At 41.6% G+C, this 17,425-nt stretch overlaps 1 protein-coding gene across 18 annotated transcripts in view; it reads left to right on the top strand.

Moving 5' to 3' along the window:
- Window positions 1-17,425, top strand: part of ADGRL3 (adhesion G protein-coupled receptor L3) — an 868,573-nt gene that overhangs the window by 737,401 nt on the left and 113,747 nt on the right. For all 18 annotated transcript variants that reach the window (XM_051819791.3, XM_051819792.3, XM_089302717.1 and 15 more), the window contains 4 exons: window positions 133-316; window positions 1,517-1,639; window positions 9,601-9,809; window positions 10,712-10,888. In XM_051819791.3, the coding sequence (XP_051675751.3) occupies window positions 133-316; window positions 1,517-1,639; window positions 9,601-9,809; window positions 10,712-10,888 (693 nt within the window). The remainder of the gene's footprint in view (window positions 1-132; window positions 317-1,516; window positions 1,640-9,600; window positions 9,810-10,711; window positions 10,889-17,425) is intronic.

Raw genomic sequence — 17,425 nt, 5'->3', positions numbered from 1 at the left:
AGGGGAGGCTGGGACAATACTGAACTCATGCACACTGCTGATCCGTGCTTGCTGGGCTACATGTACACCTGGCTTTCTGACAGCTACGCGGGTTCACTAGAGACCTCTGTCATTCTGTTCATCCTTTTGTAGGCTATGGTCGAGACAGTTAACAACCTCCTCCAGCCACAAGCTTTGAATGCATGGAGAGACCTGACTGCAAGTGATCAACTGCGCGCGGCCACCATGTTGCTTGACACCGTGGAGGAAAGTGCTTTTGTGCTGGCTGATAACCTTTTGAAGACTGACATTGTCAGGGAGAACACAGACAATATTCGTAAGTGGCCTTTGTCGCAGGGAACGTCCAGAGGCTCTTGTACGCAGCAGAAGGAAAAGGAAAACCTCTCTCTGGTGCCCCACACGGGGGGCTGCTTTATTTTAAGGAAGGTAGATTCCTTCTTTGTCTCCAGCGAGAAGTGCCTTTGGTGTCTTCAAAGGATCAAAAGTCATGGATCTGACTCCCCTTAGCACCTCCCGCTGCTGGACGGGTTAGACTGAGATCCCTTCGGGTGAATTCAGTCATTTACTTCTCTAGAATTTTTATGTGTATTTGTTTCTGTATACGTTTTGTGCTCTGAAATTCCATCCTCCTGATACAAGGCTTGTGGGCCATGTCTATAATATTATCTTTGAGTTGTGGGCAACAAAGAAATAAATCATTTGAGTAGAAATGATCAAACTGATAATTATATTATTTGCCTTATAAAGAGCATAAATATCTTTTATTGTGTTATGATATAAGTGCTTTATTTCAAAACATTTGATAAAGCTCTTTCAAAGTATTAGATTAGGAATGAATCAATATTGGTATGATGATATACATATAGACTATAAAAGGAGTTTTACTTTATAAGACAGAATATTTTGGGCTAGCGCTGTGACACAACAGGTTAACGCCCTGGCCTGAAGCACCGGCATCCCATATGGGCGCCGATTCTAGTCCTGGCTGCTCCACTTCCGATCCAGCTCTCTGCTGTGGCCTGGGAAAGCAGCAGAAGATGGCCCAAGTCTTTGGGCCTCTGCATCCTCATGGGAGACCTGGAGGAAGCTCCTGGCTCCTGGCTTCAGATTGGCTCAGCTCCGGTCATTATGGCCATCTGGGGAGTGAACCAGCAGATAGTAGACCTCTCTATCTCTACCTCTCTGTAACTCTTTCAAATAAGTAAATAAATCTTTAAAAAATATTTTGAAAAGTACCTTAAAGCCAATAATAAAGCATAAGAATTTGAGCATGAATTTTACATTTTAAACTTTATTAATACATTTGTATTGTTTATAGGGTTTTAATAACTTTTATTGCCTTATTGTAAAAACATATAAAATGCCAACAGTATGCTTTCTTAAATATTGAACTGCTTAATGTGTGACAGAACAAGAATTCCAGGGCTTGAGTTTCAGAAATATTTCAGTGACTCTGGAAATTACGGCAGCGTCGGCGCATTGCCTAGTGAGCACGATACCTCTGTTCTCTTCCCAGAATTAGAAGTTGCAAGACTGAGCACAGAAGGAAACTTAGAAGACCTGAAGTTTCCGGAAAGCATGGGTCATGGCAGCACCATCCAGCTTTCTGCAAATACTCTGAAGCAGAACGGCCGGAACGGTGAGTGACTTTCCGAAGCCCGATGGGATTGAACTTGCCTCTGTGCACGGCTCTGGGCTTGGAATTTTAGATCCATTACCTAGGAGCTCTTGCTGTCCTCTCCCTGTGTCTGTTTCTCCTCCTCTTCTGTGTCCTCTTTCTAATTTACCTCCCCATCAGTACTGCAGTGACATTTACTCTGCCACATTCTCCATCATACTTGGAAACATTCCACCACTTTTCACTGTCAGGAGCTGGAATGTGGGGGAAATTCGTGGACACCAAAAGCCAGACAGTCCAGAGGTCTGAATTTTTTCCTTAAAAGGAGAAACTCTCAACTTGCAGATTATCTTGTAAAGTTTTTAATGGAAATTCACTTAAAATTTTAAAATTACATGTCATTTTAAAAAACATTTATTGCGGAGCCGGTGCTATGGTGCAGTAGGTTAACACCCTGGCCTGAAGCGTCAGCATCCCATATGGGCGCCAATTCTAGTCCTGGATGCTCCACTTCTGATCCAGCTCTCTGCTGTGGCCTGGGAAAGCAGTAGAAGATGGCCCAAGTCCTTCAGCCCCTGCAGCCACGTGGGGGACCTGGAAGAAGCTCCTGGCTCCTGGCTTTGGATCGGCACAGCTCCAGCTGTTGCGGCCAATTAGAGAGTGAACCAGCAAAAGACCCCCCTCTCTCTCTGCCTCTTCTCTGTGTAGCTCTGACTTTCAAATAAATAAATAAATCTTTTTTAAAAAAATATTTATTGAAAAGAAGAAGGATAGGTAGAGACACAGAGAGAGACAGAGATCTTTCACCTGCTGTTTCATTCCTCAAGTGGGCCCTGGCCAAAACCAGGATTCTGGAATTCCACCCGGGTCTCCCACATCAAAGACAGGGACCCAAGCACTTGGGCCATCTTCCACTGCTTTTCCAGGCGCATTTGCAAGGAGCTGGATCGGAAATGGACCATCCTGGACTCGAACCAGCACTCAGGATGCTGCCATCACAGCCAGTGACTTACATGCTGTGGCACGACACTAGCATCACCTGTTTTTAAATTCATTTGTTTCAATAAAGTGTTTGCAAAACATACAGGAAATTTTTGTGTAAGGAGATTCTTTTGGTGGGGGCTGGTAAATATAGATCAACTGATAGCAAATAGTCTCCCATGTGGGAGTCTGGGAAGAAAGAGCTCCTGGCTTCATCCTGGCCCAGCCCTGGCCATTGTGGCCATTTGGGGAGGGAACTGTTGGATGGAAGATCTCTCTCTCCCTCCCTCCCTCCCTCCCTCTCCCTCTCCCTCTCCCTCTCCCTCTCCCTCTCCCTCTCCCTCTCTCCCTCTCTGTAATTCTACCTTTCAAATAGATAAAACACATTAAAAAAAAAAAAAAAGAAGAAGAAATCTTGTATGACTGAACTTAGAAGTTATCTTTATGTTACCAAGTTGACTAACAGGACTTTCAGGGCAGCAGTAGAAGTCTGTCCAGCAAAACCCTGATTCCTGCATCAGCTCTGAACTGTTTTCCCTGCTTTTACCCTGGCCCCCCAGAAAGGAGGGTCCTTCCTGAAACATACATCTGACCAGGTCACCTCTGGTCATGTTTAGAATGAAGCCGCATGACGTGGTCAGGCCTGACCTGTGCCGCCTTGTGCAGTGCCCTCCTGCTTCATGTGTGTCTCTCATGCGCTCTGTGATTCTGTCTAGTCTCAGACTTCCTGGGCATGTTCCTGTATTGGGTTGTTTTCTGTCCTTTTCTTTCCTCTTGGAGTGAAATTTTTACATTTCTTTGAGTGGCAGCCTCCCTGTCATTCACTTCTTAGAGTAAAATGTTCCTCTGTAGGGATAGTCTTCCCCTTAGCTCCTAAAGGAGGCCATTCTTTTCCGTTCGAGCTTTTCCCATTAACCATATTTATGCCAATGCCTCTTCAAAGCATGCATTCACTTACTATTATAAGAAATCATATTATTATCAATATTTCTGTGTTTATTGTCTGACTCTCTCTAGGCAGGAAGTTCCCTATGAACAAGGACCTTGTCCATCTTGTTCATGGATATATCCCTGGTACTTTACGCAATGCCTGACACAACAACACACCAACTAATCACCTGTCAAGGAACCTTGTGAACTTTCAGATCCAAAGTTAATAAGGATTGAAATATGCCTACTTTAGTCCAATTAAATTGTGTGCACACTGATTTTATTGCTTACCAAAGTAATATATGGTGTTTTTGTTTTGTTTTCTTAGTCACATTTAATCATTAATTTTGGAGCACAGAATCTGCAATAATTGTATGTGAAGTGGTAAAATAAGGTGGTTAACAACATGGCACTATTACAGAAGTGGAAATTGCTATGAATTATCAATCAGCTATAAGCCAATTAAAAGTTGCAAATGGCAATAAGAAAAGTGCATAGATGTTCTTAAATTTAGACTTCCCCAAATCAGCATTTTTATGCTAATTCTAGAAAGAGAGAGCTGAATTTAAATTGTGGGTTGTAACAGATAAGAAGTACCTTGTCCAGAGATATGCATTAGATAAGAATGCCTTAGTCCTTTGTGTAGCTCTCATCCTGGTCTCTCTGCTGTCTTGCTGAAAGGACGGCAGATCTCCCACTCGCTGAGAGGCCCGGGGAGGCAGACAGCAGGCTTCAATGCTGCACAGAAGCCTTGCTGTGAAGCCACTGCTGCTGCCTCCTGTGCGCCTAGCTCCTTGGCTGCAGGCTGAGCCTGCTGCAGCAGCTGGGTACACTGCGCAACCTCCCCACATGGCCAGCTGGGCAAGCAAGTGCATGTCTATTTTGTGTCTCTAAATCCCCAAGAGTAGGGCTTTCCCAAATGTGGGAGCTCAGTTTAGATGTTGGACAAGCCTCCTTTCTTCAAACAATGTATTCAAAGTTCTGTGTCTGTCATCCCTCTTGACTGTCAGTTCTGCCACTCTTTCTCCACACGACTCAAAGGGTCAGACCTAAAGACGGTGGCCTCCTTCTGTTTTTCATGTTATTGAAAAACTACTATTTATTTGCATTTTATTTGAAAGAGAGGGATAGGGAGACAGAGATCTTCCATCCACTGGTTCATTCCTCAAAGGCCTGCAGCAGCAGGGACTGGGCCAAACCAAAGCCAGGAGCCAGGAACTCCATCCAGATCTCCCAGGTGGGTGGCAGAGACCCAAGTGCTTGAGCCAGCACCGCTGCCTCCCAGGTGCACATTAACAGAAAACTGCAGTCAGGAGTAGAACCGGGACTCCACTCTGCACACTCTGATATGGGATACAGGTGTCCTGAGCAGTGTCTTAAACGCCACATCCAGCACCAGCTCCTACCTTATCTTGGCAACCACTGCTGTATGGCAGTGCCTGTCTCTGGGTGAACCGATAGCATAGCACCACACACAGGGATTAGGGACCCAGGGCTTGACTTTGTTCAAGCAAGATAGTGAAGGGCAGGTGATGCTATGGCACAGCAGTTTGGCAGCCGTTTGGGATGCCCACATTCCATGGCAGAGTGTCTGGGTTCAAGTCCAAGCTCCATATCATAACCCTGTCTTCCTGCTAACGTGCTGCTCTTGAGGCAGTGTTGCAGGCTCAAGTCCTTAGGTCTCTGCCATCCACGTGAGAGAGCCACACACAGTTCCTGATTCCTGGTTTCCTCCTGGCTCAATCCCAGCTGTTGTTAGCACTAGGATATGAACCAGAAGATGGAAGGTGTCTCCCTCTCTCTGTTTCTGCCTTTCAGTAAAATGAAAAAGTATATTAAAAAAAGAAAGGAAGTGATACAATAAAGAGCCATGTTAAAAGGAGATTAGCTTCACAGATGGTTGTATTTCAGAGTTTCATAAAGGGAAAACAAGGTGGAAGGACTTGGTGACTTTGTGGAGATAGCGACCTTGAAAGAACATGATAATTGATTTTTAGGATGGGGAAGCGTTTTGAATCCTAGCTTTTTTTAAAACAATTGCAGTTGAGATGTAATTTGCATACAATAAGATATACACAGTCTTAGCATTTAACTTGAGGAATTGGACAGTTGTATATTCCTCTGTACTATCACATAAAACAAGAAAATTAATCTCTTCTGTTCCAAGAAAACTCCCTGGTTGTTTTACCAGTCACCTCACGTTCTCTCACTACCTAATGAAACTTCTCTTCTCACTGTTATTACTGCACACAGAATTTCCTGTTCTTTTACGTTGTAGTAAAATACATATACTTGCCTGTCTAGATTCTTTCGCATAGCAAAAAAAAAAAAAAGTCTTTTTAAAGCTTTATTTATTTGAAAGGCAGAGTGACAGAAAGGGACACACACACACACACACACACAGGGAGAAAGAGAGAGAGAGCTTTCCCTTTTTTTGTTTTTGCTTTTTGTGTTTTTGTTTTTGTTTTAGAAAGCTTTTATTTGGGCCAGTGCCGTGGCTCACTTGGCTAATCCTCTGCCTGCGGCACCAGCATCCCATATGGGTGCCAGGTTCTAGTCCCGGTTGCTCTTCTTCAAGTCCAGCTCTCTGCTGTGGCCCGGGAAGGCAGTGGAGGATGGCCCAAGTGCTTGAGCCCCTGCACCCACATGGGAGAACAGGAGGAAGCACCTGCCTCCTGGCTTCGGATCAGCACAGTGCGCTGGCCATAGTGGCCATTCGGGGGGGAGGGTGACCTTTCTCTCTGTCTCTCTCTCTCACTGTCTATCTCTATCTGTCAAAATAAACAAACAAACAAAACATACTAGAAAGCTTTTATTTAATAAATATAATTTTATAGGTACAGCTTTTGTAATATAGCAGTTCTTTCCCCCATACCCGCCCTCCCACCCCTACTCCCGTCCTACCTCCTACGCCCTCTCTCGTCCCATTCTTCATTAAGATTCATTTTTTATTAACTTTATATACAGAAGACCAACTCTATACTAATCAAGATTTCAACAGCTTGTACCCACACAGACACACAAAGTATAAAGTACTGTTTGAAGACTAGTTTTACCATTAATTCTTTCATCTATTGGTTCACTCACCAAATGGCCACAACAGGCAGGTCTGGGTCAGGTCAAAGCCGGGAACCTGAACTCCATCCTGCTCTACCATGTGGGTTGCAGGGACAGGTACCTGGATCACCTTCAATGCCTTCCCAGGGATGTTAGCAGGATGCTGGATCAGAAGAGGAGTCGCTGGGACTTGAACTAGCACTCAGATATAGGATGTCCACATCACAAGTGGCGGCTTAGCCTTCTGTACCACAGCAGAGACCCCAGCAAAACCTTTTTGAGATTCAGTCATGATTTTTTTGTTGTCTATTGATACATAGTATATTTTATTATATTGAAATGCCATAATTTGTTTAGTTTCCTACTTGAGTTGTTTCTAGGTATGTGGTTATTATGAAAAAAGATGCTATGAATATTTTTATGCAAGTTCTTTTCTTTGCCAGTATGTTTTTACTCTTCTAGGAAAGGTAGATATATATTTAACTTTATAAGAATTTGACAAATAGGATTCCAAATAGTTGTACTATTTTATACAATCATCAGCAGTGTAGCCTTGTATTCCACATCCCCAGGCCCAACCACCTGGGGAGCAAAAGTTTTGTCTGTAGTGAGATGTGCAGACTTTTCCCCTTGTCATTACTCCCTCAACAATACAGTATAACAGTCTACACAGCACTTACACTGCCCTATAAGGAATCTGGAAATGATTTTGGAAAGTGCTTATTCATGAAAAAACTATGCGTGTTTTTCCAACATTTTGGCACCAAAATAAGCATCTTTTAATTCCTTCCTTCCATGAGCTTTATGAAATGTCAGGTTTAGGAGGATTTGTATTGGTTTGTATGCATACTGTGTGTCATTTTATTTATTTATTTTTAAAGATTTATTTATTTATGGGGCCAGCACTGTGGCATAGCAGGTAAAGCTGCTGCCTGTAATGCCAACATCCCATATGGGTGTTGGTTCAAGTCCCGGCTGCTCCACTTCTGATCCAGCTCTCTGCTATGGCCTGGGAAAGCAGTAGAAGATGGCCCAAGTGCCTGAGTCCCTGCATCTGCATGGAAGACCCAGAAGAAGTTCCTGGCTTCTGGATTTGGATTAGCTCAGCCATATGGGGAGTGAACCAGTGAATGGAAGACTTCCCTCTCTCTCTCTCTCCCTACCTCCCTCCCTCCCTCCTTTCCTCTCTCCTTCTGCCTCTCTGTAACTCTACCTTTCAAATAAAATAAATAAATCTTAAAGAAATTATTTATTTGAAAGTGTTGGAGAGAGAGAGATATTTTTCATCTGCTGGTTCAATCCCCAGATGGCCACAATATGGACTCAATGGCTGGAGCTGAGTCAGGCTGAAGCCAGGAGCCAGCTTCTTCTGGGTCTCTCACGTGGATGCAAGGGCTCAGCACTTGAGCCATCTTCCACTGCTTTCCTAGGCTCATCAGCAGGGACCTTGATTGGAGATAGAGTAGCCAGGACTCATATTGGACCTCCCAAGGGATTCCCATGTCTTAAGTGGCAGCTTAACCTGCTGCACTACAATACCGACCCCTCTGCCATTTTATAAAAGGATTGGGGACCAGCGTTGAGGTGTAGTAGGCTAAGCCTCCACCTGTGGTGCTGGTATCCCAAATGGACTCTGATTTGTATCAAATCCAGCTCTCTGCTATGGCCTGGGAAAGCAGTAGAAGACAGCCCAAGTCCTTGGGTCCCTGCACCCAGGTGGGAGACCCAGAAGAAGCTCCTGGCTCCTGGCTCCTGGATCCTGGATCCTGGATCCTGGATCCTGGATCCTAGCTTCTAGCTTTGGATTGGCTTAGCTCCATCTGTTGTGGCCATTTGGGGAGTGAACCAGCAGATGGAAGACCTTTCTCTTTGTGTCTCCCTCTCAGTAACTCTACCTCTCAAATAAATAAATAAATAAATAAATCTTTTTAAAAAGGGGGGAGGGGAATTGAACATCCACAGGTCTTGGTATCCATGGGGTATCTAGAATCAATCTCTACAGATACTGTACAAGAGTTCCAGTTGTCTCATGTCCTGGTTACCATTGGAATGGTCAGCGCTTTTAGAGATTCTAGTGTGTGTGAAATGGTGTCTCAATGTGGTTTTAGTTTTCATTTCCCTAATTACTTATGATGTTGATCATTTTTCATGTGTCCACTAGATGTCATTGACCATTTTTCTAAAGTGTTTATCTATTTAAGCATTATCTTATTGACTAGCAGAAACACTACATATTTATGAGTCTTCTATATATATTTCTTTCCTCTCTTGTGGTTCGCTTAAGCAGTTTCATAATGATTTTGAGAGAAAAAAATTTGTTTGCTTATTTGAGAGGCAGATAGACAGATGAGTTTCTATTAGGTCATTCACTATCCAAATTATGGCAATAGCCAGGGCTGAGCCAGGCTAAAGCCAAGAGCTGGGAACATAATTCAGGTCTCCCATGTGGGTGGCAGGAACACAACTACTTGAGCCATTGCTGCTACCTCCCAGGGTATACATTATCAGGAAGCCAGAATTGAGAGTGGAGCCTGGAACTCAAACCCTGTCATCCAGTATGGGATGTGGGCATCCCAGTCAGCAACTTATCCTCTAGACAAAATACCCAGCTCCAAAATTTTCGATTTTTGATAACGATCAACTTACCATATCCTACCCAAGACTGCCCTTCCTTTCTAAAATTTGAAGGTGTTATCCTGAATGTTGTTCCAGACTTTCTATAGTTCTGGGTTTTTGTTTTTGTCTATGATCAATTTTGAATACAATTTTGAGTGTGGGGTTAGGTAGGGACTAAAGTTCTTTTTTTTTTTTTCTTTAATGCTGACATGTAATTGTTTTGACTTAATTTTACTTTTCCTTTCCTCATTGACTGATATGGTTCTTTGGTTGAAATGAGTGCTTGATTTTTTGTGTGTGTGAATATAGATCATGCAGATTTGATTACCTTCTAAGGAGAATGTACACACTAATCAGAGTTTGTGCCCATTTATAATTCACATTTGCATTTGTTTTAGGAGAGATCAGAGTGGCCTTTGTTTTATATAATAACTTGGGTCCTTATCTGTCTACGGAGAATGCCAGCATGAAGTTGGGAACAGAAGCTATGTCCACAAATCATTCTGTTATCGTCAATTCCCCTGTTATTACAGCAGCAATAAACAAAGAGTTCAGTAATAAGGTTTATTTGGCTGATCCCGTGGTATTTACTGTTAAACATATCAAGGTAAGAAAATGGCAGGTTAAGATTAGTTTTCCACTTTATGTGTATTCATTACCACATGAATATTAAGTGTGTTCATTTTCTCTAGATGTTTTTCCATCACAATTCGTGATCTATCAAATGTCCTTTTTTTCAGAGGTTTGGATGAGGAGAATAATTATTGTATATGTAAACACTTTACAAAATTCATAGATAGATTTATATCTTCTTCTCCACAATAAAAAGAGCTAGAATATGTCTTGACACCAAATGTACTACATGGAATTCTGTTTAAATGAGTAGATTTTAGCTGCTCTTGCCACAAAATAATAAATATGAGTAATTGTGAGATGATGGATATATTAATTTGCTTCACTATAGTAAGTTTTCTATTTCCAATTTGTATCCCATAACATCATATTTGGTACTTTAAATATACTCTATAAAATTTAATGTTTTAAAAATAAATAATATGTCTAATGGAACTGGACATGGTTTCATATATGGTATTATAAGTAATCATCTTTTATGCAGCTGTATTTTAGTGTACGTACAGAAATTGTAATTATGCCTTCAACAAATATTTCCTAAAGACATCTTTGGAGGGTGTGATTGTTTAGGAAAACTAACTTTTTTACTTTGCCATGTACATTAATTGATATCATTCTGAAAAATTGGTACTAATATTCTTTCAATATTATTAATTTAGAAAAATCAGTGAACTTACTTCTAATCAGAAGTGAACAACTGAATATATTCCATTTTGCTTACATTTAATGAAGTTCACTTAATAAGAAAATACTCTGATAGACATCTCTCCAGGAATTGGAATTGACTGCAAGGTTGTGTTGCTTGTCAAGAAAATGCCTACCTAATTTAAATAGTCATCAAGCAGTCATTGGCTTTTTTTTTTTTTCTCCCTGTAGCAGTCAGAGGAAAATTTCAATCCTAATTGTTCATTTTGGAGCTACTCCAAGCGCACAATGACAGGCTATTGGTCAACACAAGGCTGTCGGCTCCTGACCACCAATAAGACACATACCACATGCTCCTGTAACCACTTGACCAATTTTGCAGTATTGATGGCACATGTGGAAGTTAAGGTAAGCTATATACCGTAAATTAAAAAGGCTTTAGCACACAATCACATCACTAACTGTAAATAGTCCCAGCTACGTGGGCTAGTCCGACTCCCACAGTAGTTCTTCAGTTCTCAGGTATTCAAGCTGTATGCTGTTGGATGATTTAAAGAACAAGTTCTCTCGTTGCCTGTTATTAATGTAATTGGAAATTTGAAATCTGCTTAATATTCTCCCTAGCCTCCCTGTTTCATTGTGAATGAATGAACATCAGGCGGTAAGTGCATGGACAGGATCGGATAGGACTCTAACACCACAGGTCTGTGGCTTTGGGCTGGGAAGTATATTCTTCTACTTTTCATTACTTTAATTGAAATATCTGAGAGGAGCTTCTTTGGGGAAGAAAAGGTTTATTTCAGCTCACAGTTGGAGGTTATAGGATTGGGAAGCCCCGTAGTCTGGTATGTGATGTATGCTGGTCATGGAGGGTACAGAGGCAGTCACACAGTGATCCAGGAAGGAGGGAGAGAACCTAGGCTAAACTGGAACTCAGATAATGAAACCTCTTGAGAGAACGTCTGAGGGCCTGCCCCCAGTGACCCCCAAACCTCCTATGGGCCGCCCCTCTGAGATGCTGTCATTAGATCAAATCTCCATCCTTAATCCATCAACCATTAACATTAAGACATCAGAATTTAAATATGTGCAAGAGTTTTGGGGAGACTGTACCCATAATAGGTAGCTAGGGTGGGAAGGTTGAAGACTAAGGAGCTACGTCTGGGAGTAAAACTGTCAGATGGACTCTTGGGAGAGCAGTTGTTAAGCACAATACACAGAGCATGGTCATGCGAAGAACTTGGCAAGCTGACATATGGGATGGAGCCTGCCCATTCAATACACTACTCTTAAAGGGAAAATCCAAGCAACACAGAGTTTCCAGAGTCAGACACATGGCTGACTTGGCTGCACGGGTTTCCTCCTGGTGTGACTGGATTGCACAGACAAAGAGAGTTGAGAGATGCAGATTGTGGGTTTGCAAGGGAAAAGAAGGCTGACAGAGTTGTCCGGGAATCAGCCCAGAATCTGTGATGGGCAGAGATTCGGTACCAGCGGAATCCTAGGCCAGGAATCTCCGACAGACACACTGAAGCAGGCCAGTGCCCCAGGTGGCGCTGAGATGAACGCTGAGGTACTCAGCTCGTGGAAGTGTATAATGTTGGAAACTTCTGATCGTGTTCCAAACGAGATACTTCATGACAAAGAATGACGGCAACGCTCGGATCTTGTTTCCCTCATCACAGTAGGTCAGGAAATAAGGGGGACTCAGACCCACATGTTAGATTCAATCAATAGTTATAGCTGGGAGAAAGCCATGGTATATACATTGCATGAATATATGGTATAAAAATGATATACAAATTATATAGAAAATGGGCTAGTTTTCTAGACTTTGGGTTTCCCAATGGACAAAAAATGAATATTTTCTACACATTTAAGAAGTCACAAAATAAATGAATAATTGTGTATTTATTTCTTAAAATGTAGCATTCTTACACCCTTCTAAGTTGAGCGCCACTTAACTCACATATTATTTAAGATTATTCATCTTTTATAGTTATATGATCTTTTAAAGTTAATCTTTTACAAAATTATTTGTCTTTAGAACTATCATCAGTAGTTATCTTTCAAAGGGTAAAATACAGCTTCAACATTTTATGTAAAATTTAAAACTTAGTTTCATAATTTTTCTTATTATGATGTCTCTGTCATCATTATTTGATACACATTGCATGGTGGAAAGGCTGAGTACTTAAAGCCCACAATGGCTTCAGCAATGGCTTCACATTCTTTGATACACTTGTGTAAATTTTTTAAGTAATGGTGCCTAGCTGTTCAGTTTTACTAATTGGTGAGTGGTATTTTCAAGGCAATTGTCTTTATAGGTTCAATGAAATGTGAAGTAACATGGATTTTTAACCATGCTGTTCAACAATTTTAGATTGTTAGTAATATATAATAGTAACAATATCAATGCTGCCCTCAAAAGGTTTACAGTTTTGTTAGATGAAATAGAAACAGGTAGTTATATAGCATATTAAGGTAGTGTTAAAAATGAAGATTGCATTGTTGTGGGGGAAATTTGTGAGCCAAGACAAGTTTTTTTAAAATGATGATTTTACAAACTGAATATTAAGAGATGAATGAAGTAGCCAGGCAAGTAATGAAGAACGTTCAATTTAACAGCATCAGCAAAAACACACAAATGTTATATATATTACATAATATATATCAAGATGTATAGAACATGGTATAAAAAGTTAAGGGTTAGGGCACCTTACATGCAACACAGCCAATAAGCAGTTCGAGATGAGCTGGGGAAATCCAGGGGGTTGTGGCCATGAAGGGCTTTGTATGGAAATTTGAATGGGTTTAAAGTCTGTAGGTCCAGATGGGTGCCATAATAATAACCCACATATCATGTGTCTCATATGTCTAAATATTTACAAGTAATAAATAAAGCTGGCAAAAATTTCAAAGTATCTGATCTGATGAAATATACCTTGATAATTATAGACTGAGAACACAAGATCTGAATTCAGAATATTCCAGAACCCCCAGAATCCTACACCTGCCTATGATAGTATGTGGAGAGGCTGCCCCTGGCTCCCAGGCTATAATTTACCCAGAATTCCCTTCAGAGTTTGAGGCCCAGGTGAGAGCTGTTTTAGAGGCTCCTGAGGTGTTCCTGCGGCATGAGTCCTTGCTGTTCTTCTGTGGAAAATTAAGAAAGCATTGATAGATTTCTAAATAATACTGGCACTGGCTACATAGCATTTTAGATAGTTCATCCCCAATACTGTGTGGAGGATAGATGTGAGAACTGTTAGACCAGCTGCAGTTGTTGTTAGACTGGTGACAGTTACAGCAGTAGTGCTGGGGAAGGTGCTCCGGGGCCCAAGGGGACTGTCCTAAGAGAATTTATATTTCAGATATGCTTAGGACAAAAATACAAAAGTCTTGTTACTTTGATTATAGAGATCGGTAGATGAATCAGTATGAAGAAATTATATACTTGTGAATTCTAATCTCCCCAATGTCAGTAAACATAGAAGAAAAATACAATTTGTCAACATATTTTTTTTTTAAAAGTTAAAACTTTGTCAAAGATTTTATCTAATCCATGTTATTGATCCAAATAGTTTCAGCCAAAATCTTCCTTGATACAAATTAAGAGAGAGATGGTACAAATGTCCCAGAGGGAGATGAAATCCATGGCCAGCTAGTAGTAACAGAAAAGTAAAATTACCTTTCTATGTCGATACCGTTCAAATTTTGCTCTTCAAAAGACTGCAAACTATTTTGTCAGAGCATCACAAATTGATCTGGCTTAGCAAGATTGACTGCAGTAACAAATGATAGATTTAAATCTACAATGTGTTTGTTAGGCTCCAAGATTCTACTTTTCAGCCTAGGGAATAAACTTAGAAACATGGATCAAATTTGAGGCAACAACAAAATACCATTTCTTGCTCAGTTCGTTACTTCTCCCCAATCCATTATATAAGAATCACGGCTGTGACCATTATTGTGTGTCAACAAGAGATAAAATAAATGGAAATCAATATTTCCCTTTAACAATCTGTCACACAATATGCTTCCTGTCCTGAATTTCTTATATCACCATCTTGTGATCGTCCAAATCAGGCCCATGTTGCCCTCACAACATAGTTTTGGCACTTTAACAGTCAAATGGAAAACAAAGAGACTGATTATGTTGAGAAATCCAAAGAGAAGCTCACTCACTAAACTTACATTAGACTAATGTCTAATGAGGACTTTTCTCACATACAGTGAAAATTGTGGCAGCCAGTTAGAACAAATATTTATGTTTGTTAGTTGTAACTTATTTAAGGAAAGTCTATAAAGGAAGAAACATTGTATTGGAGAATTTTGCTTTATAAGCTTGGAAAGAGGGGGAAGAGGATAATGTTGATAGCTATTGACATAAGCTGTTGTGCCATGGAGTTTCCACCTTTCCAGGAGGGCTGTACCTGGGCACGGAGTTGCCCTCCCAGCATTTTTTGAGCACCTAAGTGAAACATCGTAAAAGCATTGACATTTTTGCCCAGTGGACAGGAGACCCTTAACAAATACACCTCCTCCTCTCCTACTTGTGAGAGCTCAGGAATTCTGTTGGAAACTTCTGGCCCTCCAAGAACTCACATTTCTGGGAGGGAAGGCAGTAGGTAGGGGAGAAGCTGGAGAAGAGACGCTGCAGTCACCGTTTTGGCAAGTTTTCTGAGACCGACGCTGAGACTCAGGGACATGGAGGAGGGTCATCTGTCTGGGCAGGGTGTCTCAGAGAGGGCAAGACGAAGAGGTGTTCTGCTCTGTGCAGGATGAGTTTAGTAAGGTAATGCGTAGAGAACTGGAGTTGGCCGTGTTCTTGGGACACTGTCTTCGCTTTGCCTTGGGTACACCACTGTGTCCTGTTTATTTCCTTCCTCAACAGCTGGGCCTTCTTAGCTTCCCTTGCTGGTTCATCCTCATCTCCATGACCTCTGGTTGTCACTCTGGCACAGACCATAACCCCCGTGTCTGTTTCTCCTCCCTAGGTGACCTTGATAGAGTCACTGGCCACAAACATCATCCTGATTCCAGATTTCTGTCTCCATTCCTTAACCACGGACTCACAGATGTAACCACTGACTTGATATATCTACTTAGGATTCTAAAAAGTGTCACATTTCTAGAGCTACAACTCTATTCTTCTCCCATCTGAGTTGTCACCATTTTAGTCAATGGCTGCTCTGTCCTTCCAGGTGCTCCAGCCCTAAACCATGCATTACCTTTGGTTGTTTATTTATTTTTTTCACATATGCTGCACACACAGTGCCATCAGCATATCCTGCCAGATCCAGAATCTGACCTCAGCATTTCCCTACCACCAGGATTCAAGCCCTCATCTTCCCCACTCTTCTCCTGCCTCTTAATTGGACTGTTTCCCTCCTCATCCCTTTAAGTCCGTTCTCAATCTGTCAGAGGAATACTTTTAGAATGTGAGTTAGATCGTGTGGCTTCTCTGATTTCTTCTCAAAAGCAGTACTGTAAACCCTGTAAAAAATGAATCACAAACTCCATACCTTTGATGTAATCTCCTTGCCTGCCTATCTCAGCAAGAACAAAATCCCAGCTCGTAGGCCTCATTAGCGTCTGCTGATTTTTTCTCCTGCTGGCCTCTAGCTAGAGTGTGCTGTACTCAGACCCCAAAGTCTCCCTTCTCTGAAACTCCGCGTAGCCGCATGGTGAGCTTCCTCCCCAACTTCACATCACTACACAAATGAAAAGAACAATACACAAGATTCTTCAAGGAGCTTTTTCTAGTACAGGCTATATAAAATTTCACACTACCCCATCTCCACAAAACACAACAAAGAAAAAGGTAAACCGGGTCCCTGGCCTGCTCATGGGGGAGATGGGTTCATTCTGATTGTTGAATGTGGTGCTATGAGAGGTTTTGGCTCCATCAGTTTAGAGAAGGAAGGGGATGCCTCCAACCCACTCACCTGGTTGTTTGGAAAATTAAATCCAAACACTGAAGAGCTGGCACCTTTATACTATCATTGCTGTTTTTTAAGAGTAGGAGGGGGTTGGCTATAGTAGGTTTCATTTGTTTTTCTAAATTTTCAACTTTTCCTATTTTGATTATTGGTTCAGAACTACTGATTTAGCAACAGACTTCTGAATCAGACAATAGTGCACAACCATTTTTCCATGATGTGGTTTTTAACTCTCAGAGTAATTCATACTAAAAGCATGTGAATATATATTTCAGATCAGACTCACTGATTTACATGTACCTCAGAGAGTGTCTTCAAAGTTTAAAGTATAACTTAAGCAGATTAAAATACACATGTAATAGATGATAGATGAGTTTAGATAACTATATATCTTTTGATTAGTTGTGGTTATTTTATTTTTTAAAGATTATTTATTTGAAAGTCAGAGTTACACAGAGAGAGGAAAGGCAGAAAGAGAGAGAGAGAGAGAGAGGTCTTCCATCCGATGGTTCACTCTCCAATTGGCCGCATCAGCTGGAGCTGTGCCAATCCGAAGCCAGGAGCCAGGAGCTTCCTCCGGATCTCCCACGTGGGTGCAGGGGCCCAAGGACTTGGGCCATCTTCCACTGCTTTCCCAGGCCACAGCAGAGAGCTGGATCGGAAGTGGAGCAGTTAAGTCTCGAAATGGCGCCCATATGGGATGCCAGAGCTTCAGGCCAGGGCGTTACCTGCTGTACCACAGCGCCGGCCCCTAGTTGTGGTTATTTTAAATGAAAAACAAAATAAATTTTGAAACAATTTTTAAAAATATTTCTTTATTTATTTGAAAGTCAGAATTACACAGAGAGAAGGAAAGTCAGAGAGAGAGAGGTCTTCCATCAGCTGGTTCACTCCCCAACTGACTGCAACGGCCAAAGATGGGCCAGTCAGAAGCCAGGAGCCAGGTGCTTCCTCCAGGTCTTCCCATGCAGGTGCAGGGGCCCAACCACCTGTGCCATCT

Source organism: Oryctolagus cuniculus, chromosome 8, assembly GCF_051225735.1.
Source record: "Oryctolagus cuniculus isolate XC-2025 breed Fujian yellow rabbit chromosome 8, ASM5122573v1, whole genome shotgun sequence".
Classification (NCBI taxonomy): domain Eukaryota; kingdom Metazoa; phylum Chordata; class Mammalia; order Lagomorpha; family Leporidae; genus Oryctolagus; species Oryctolagus cuniculus.
Note: the sequence above shows the minus strand (reverse complement) of the source record. Positions and strands in the feature narration are given on the sequence as shown.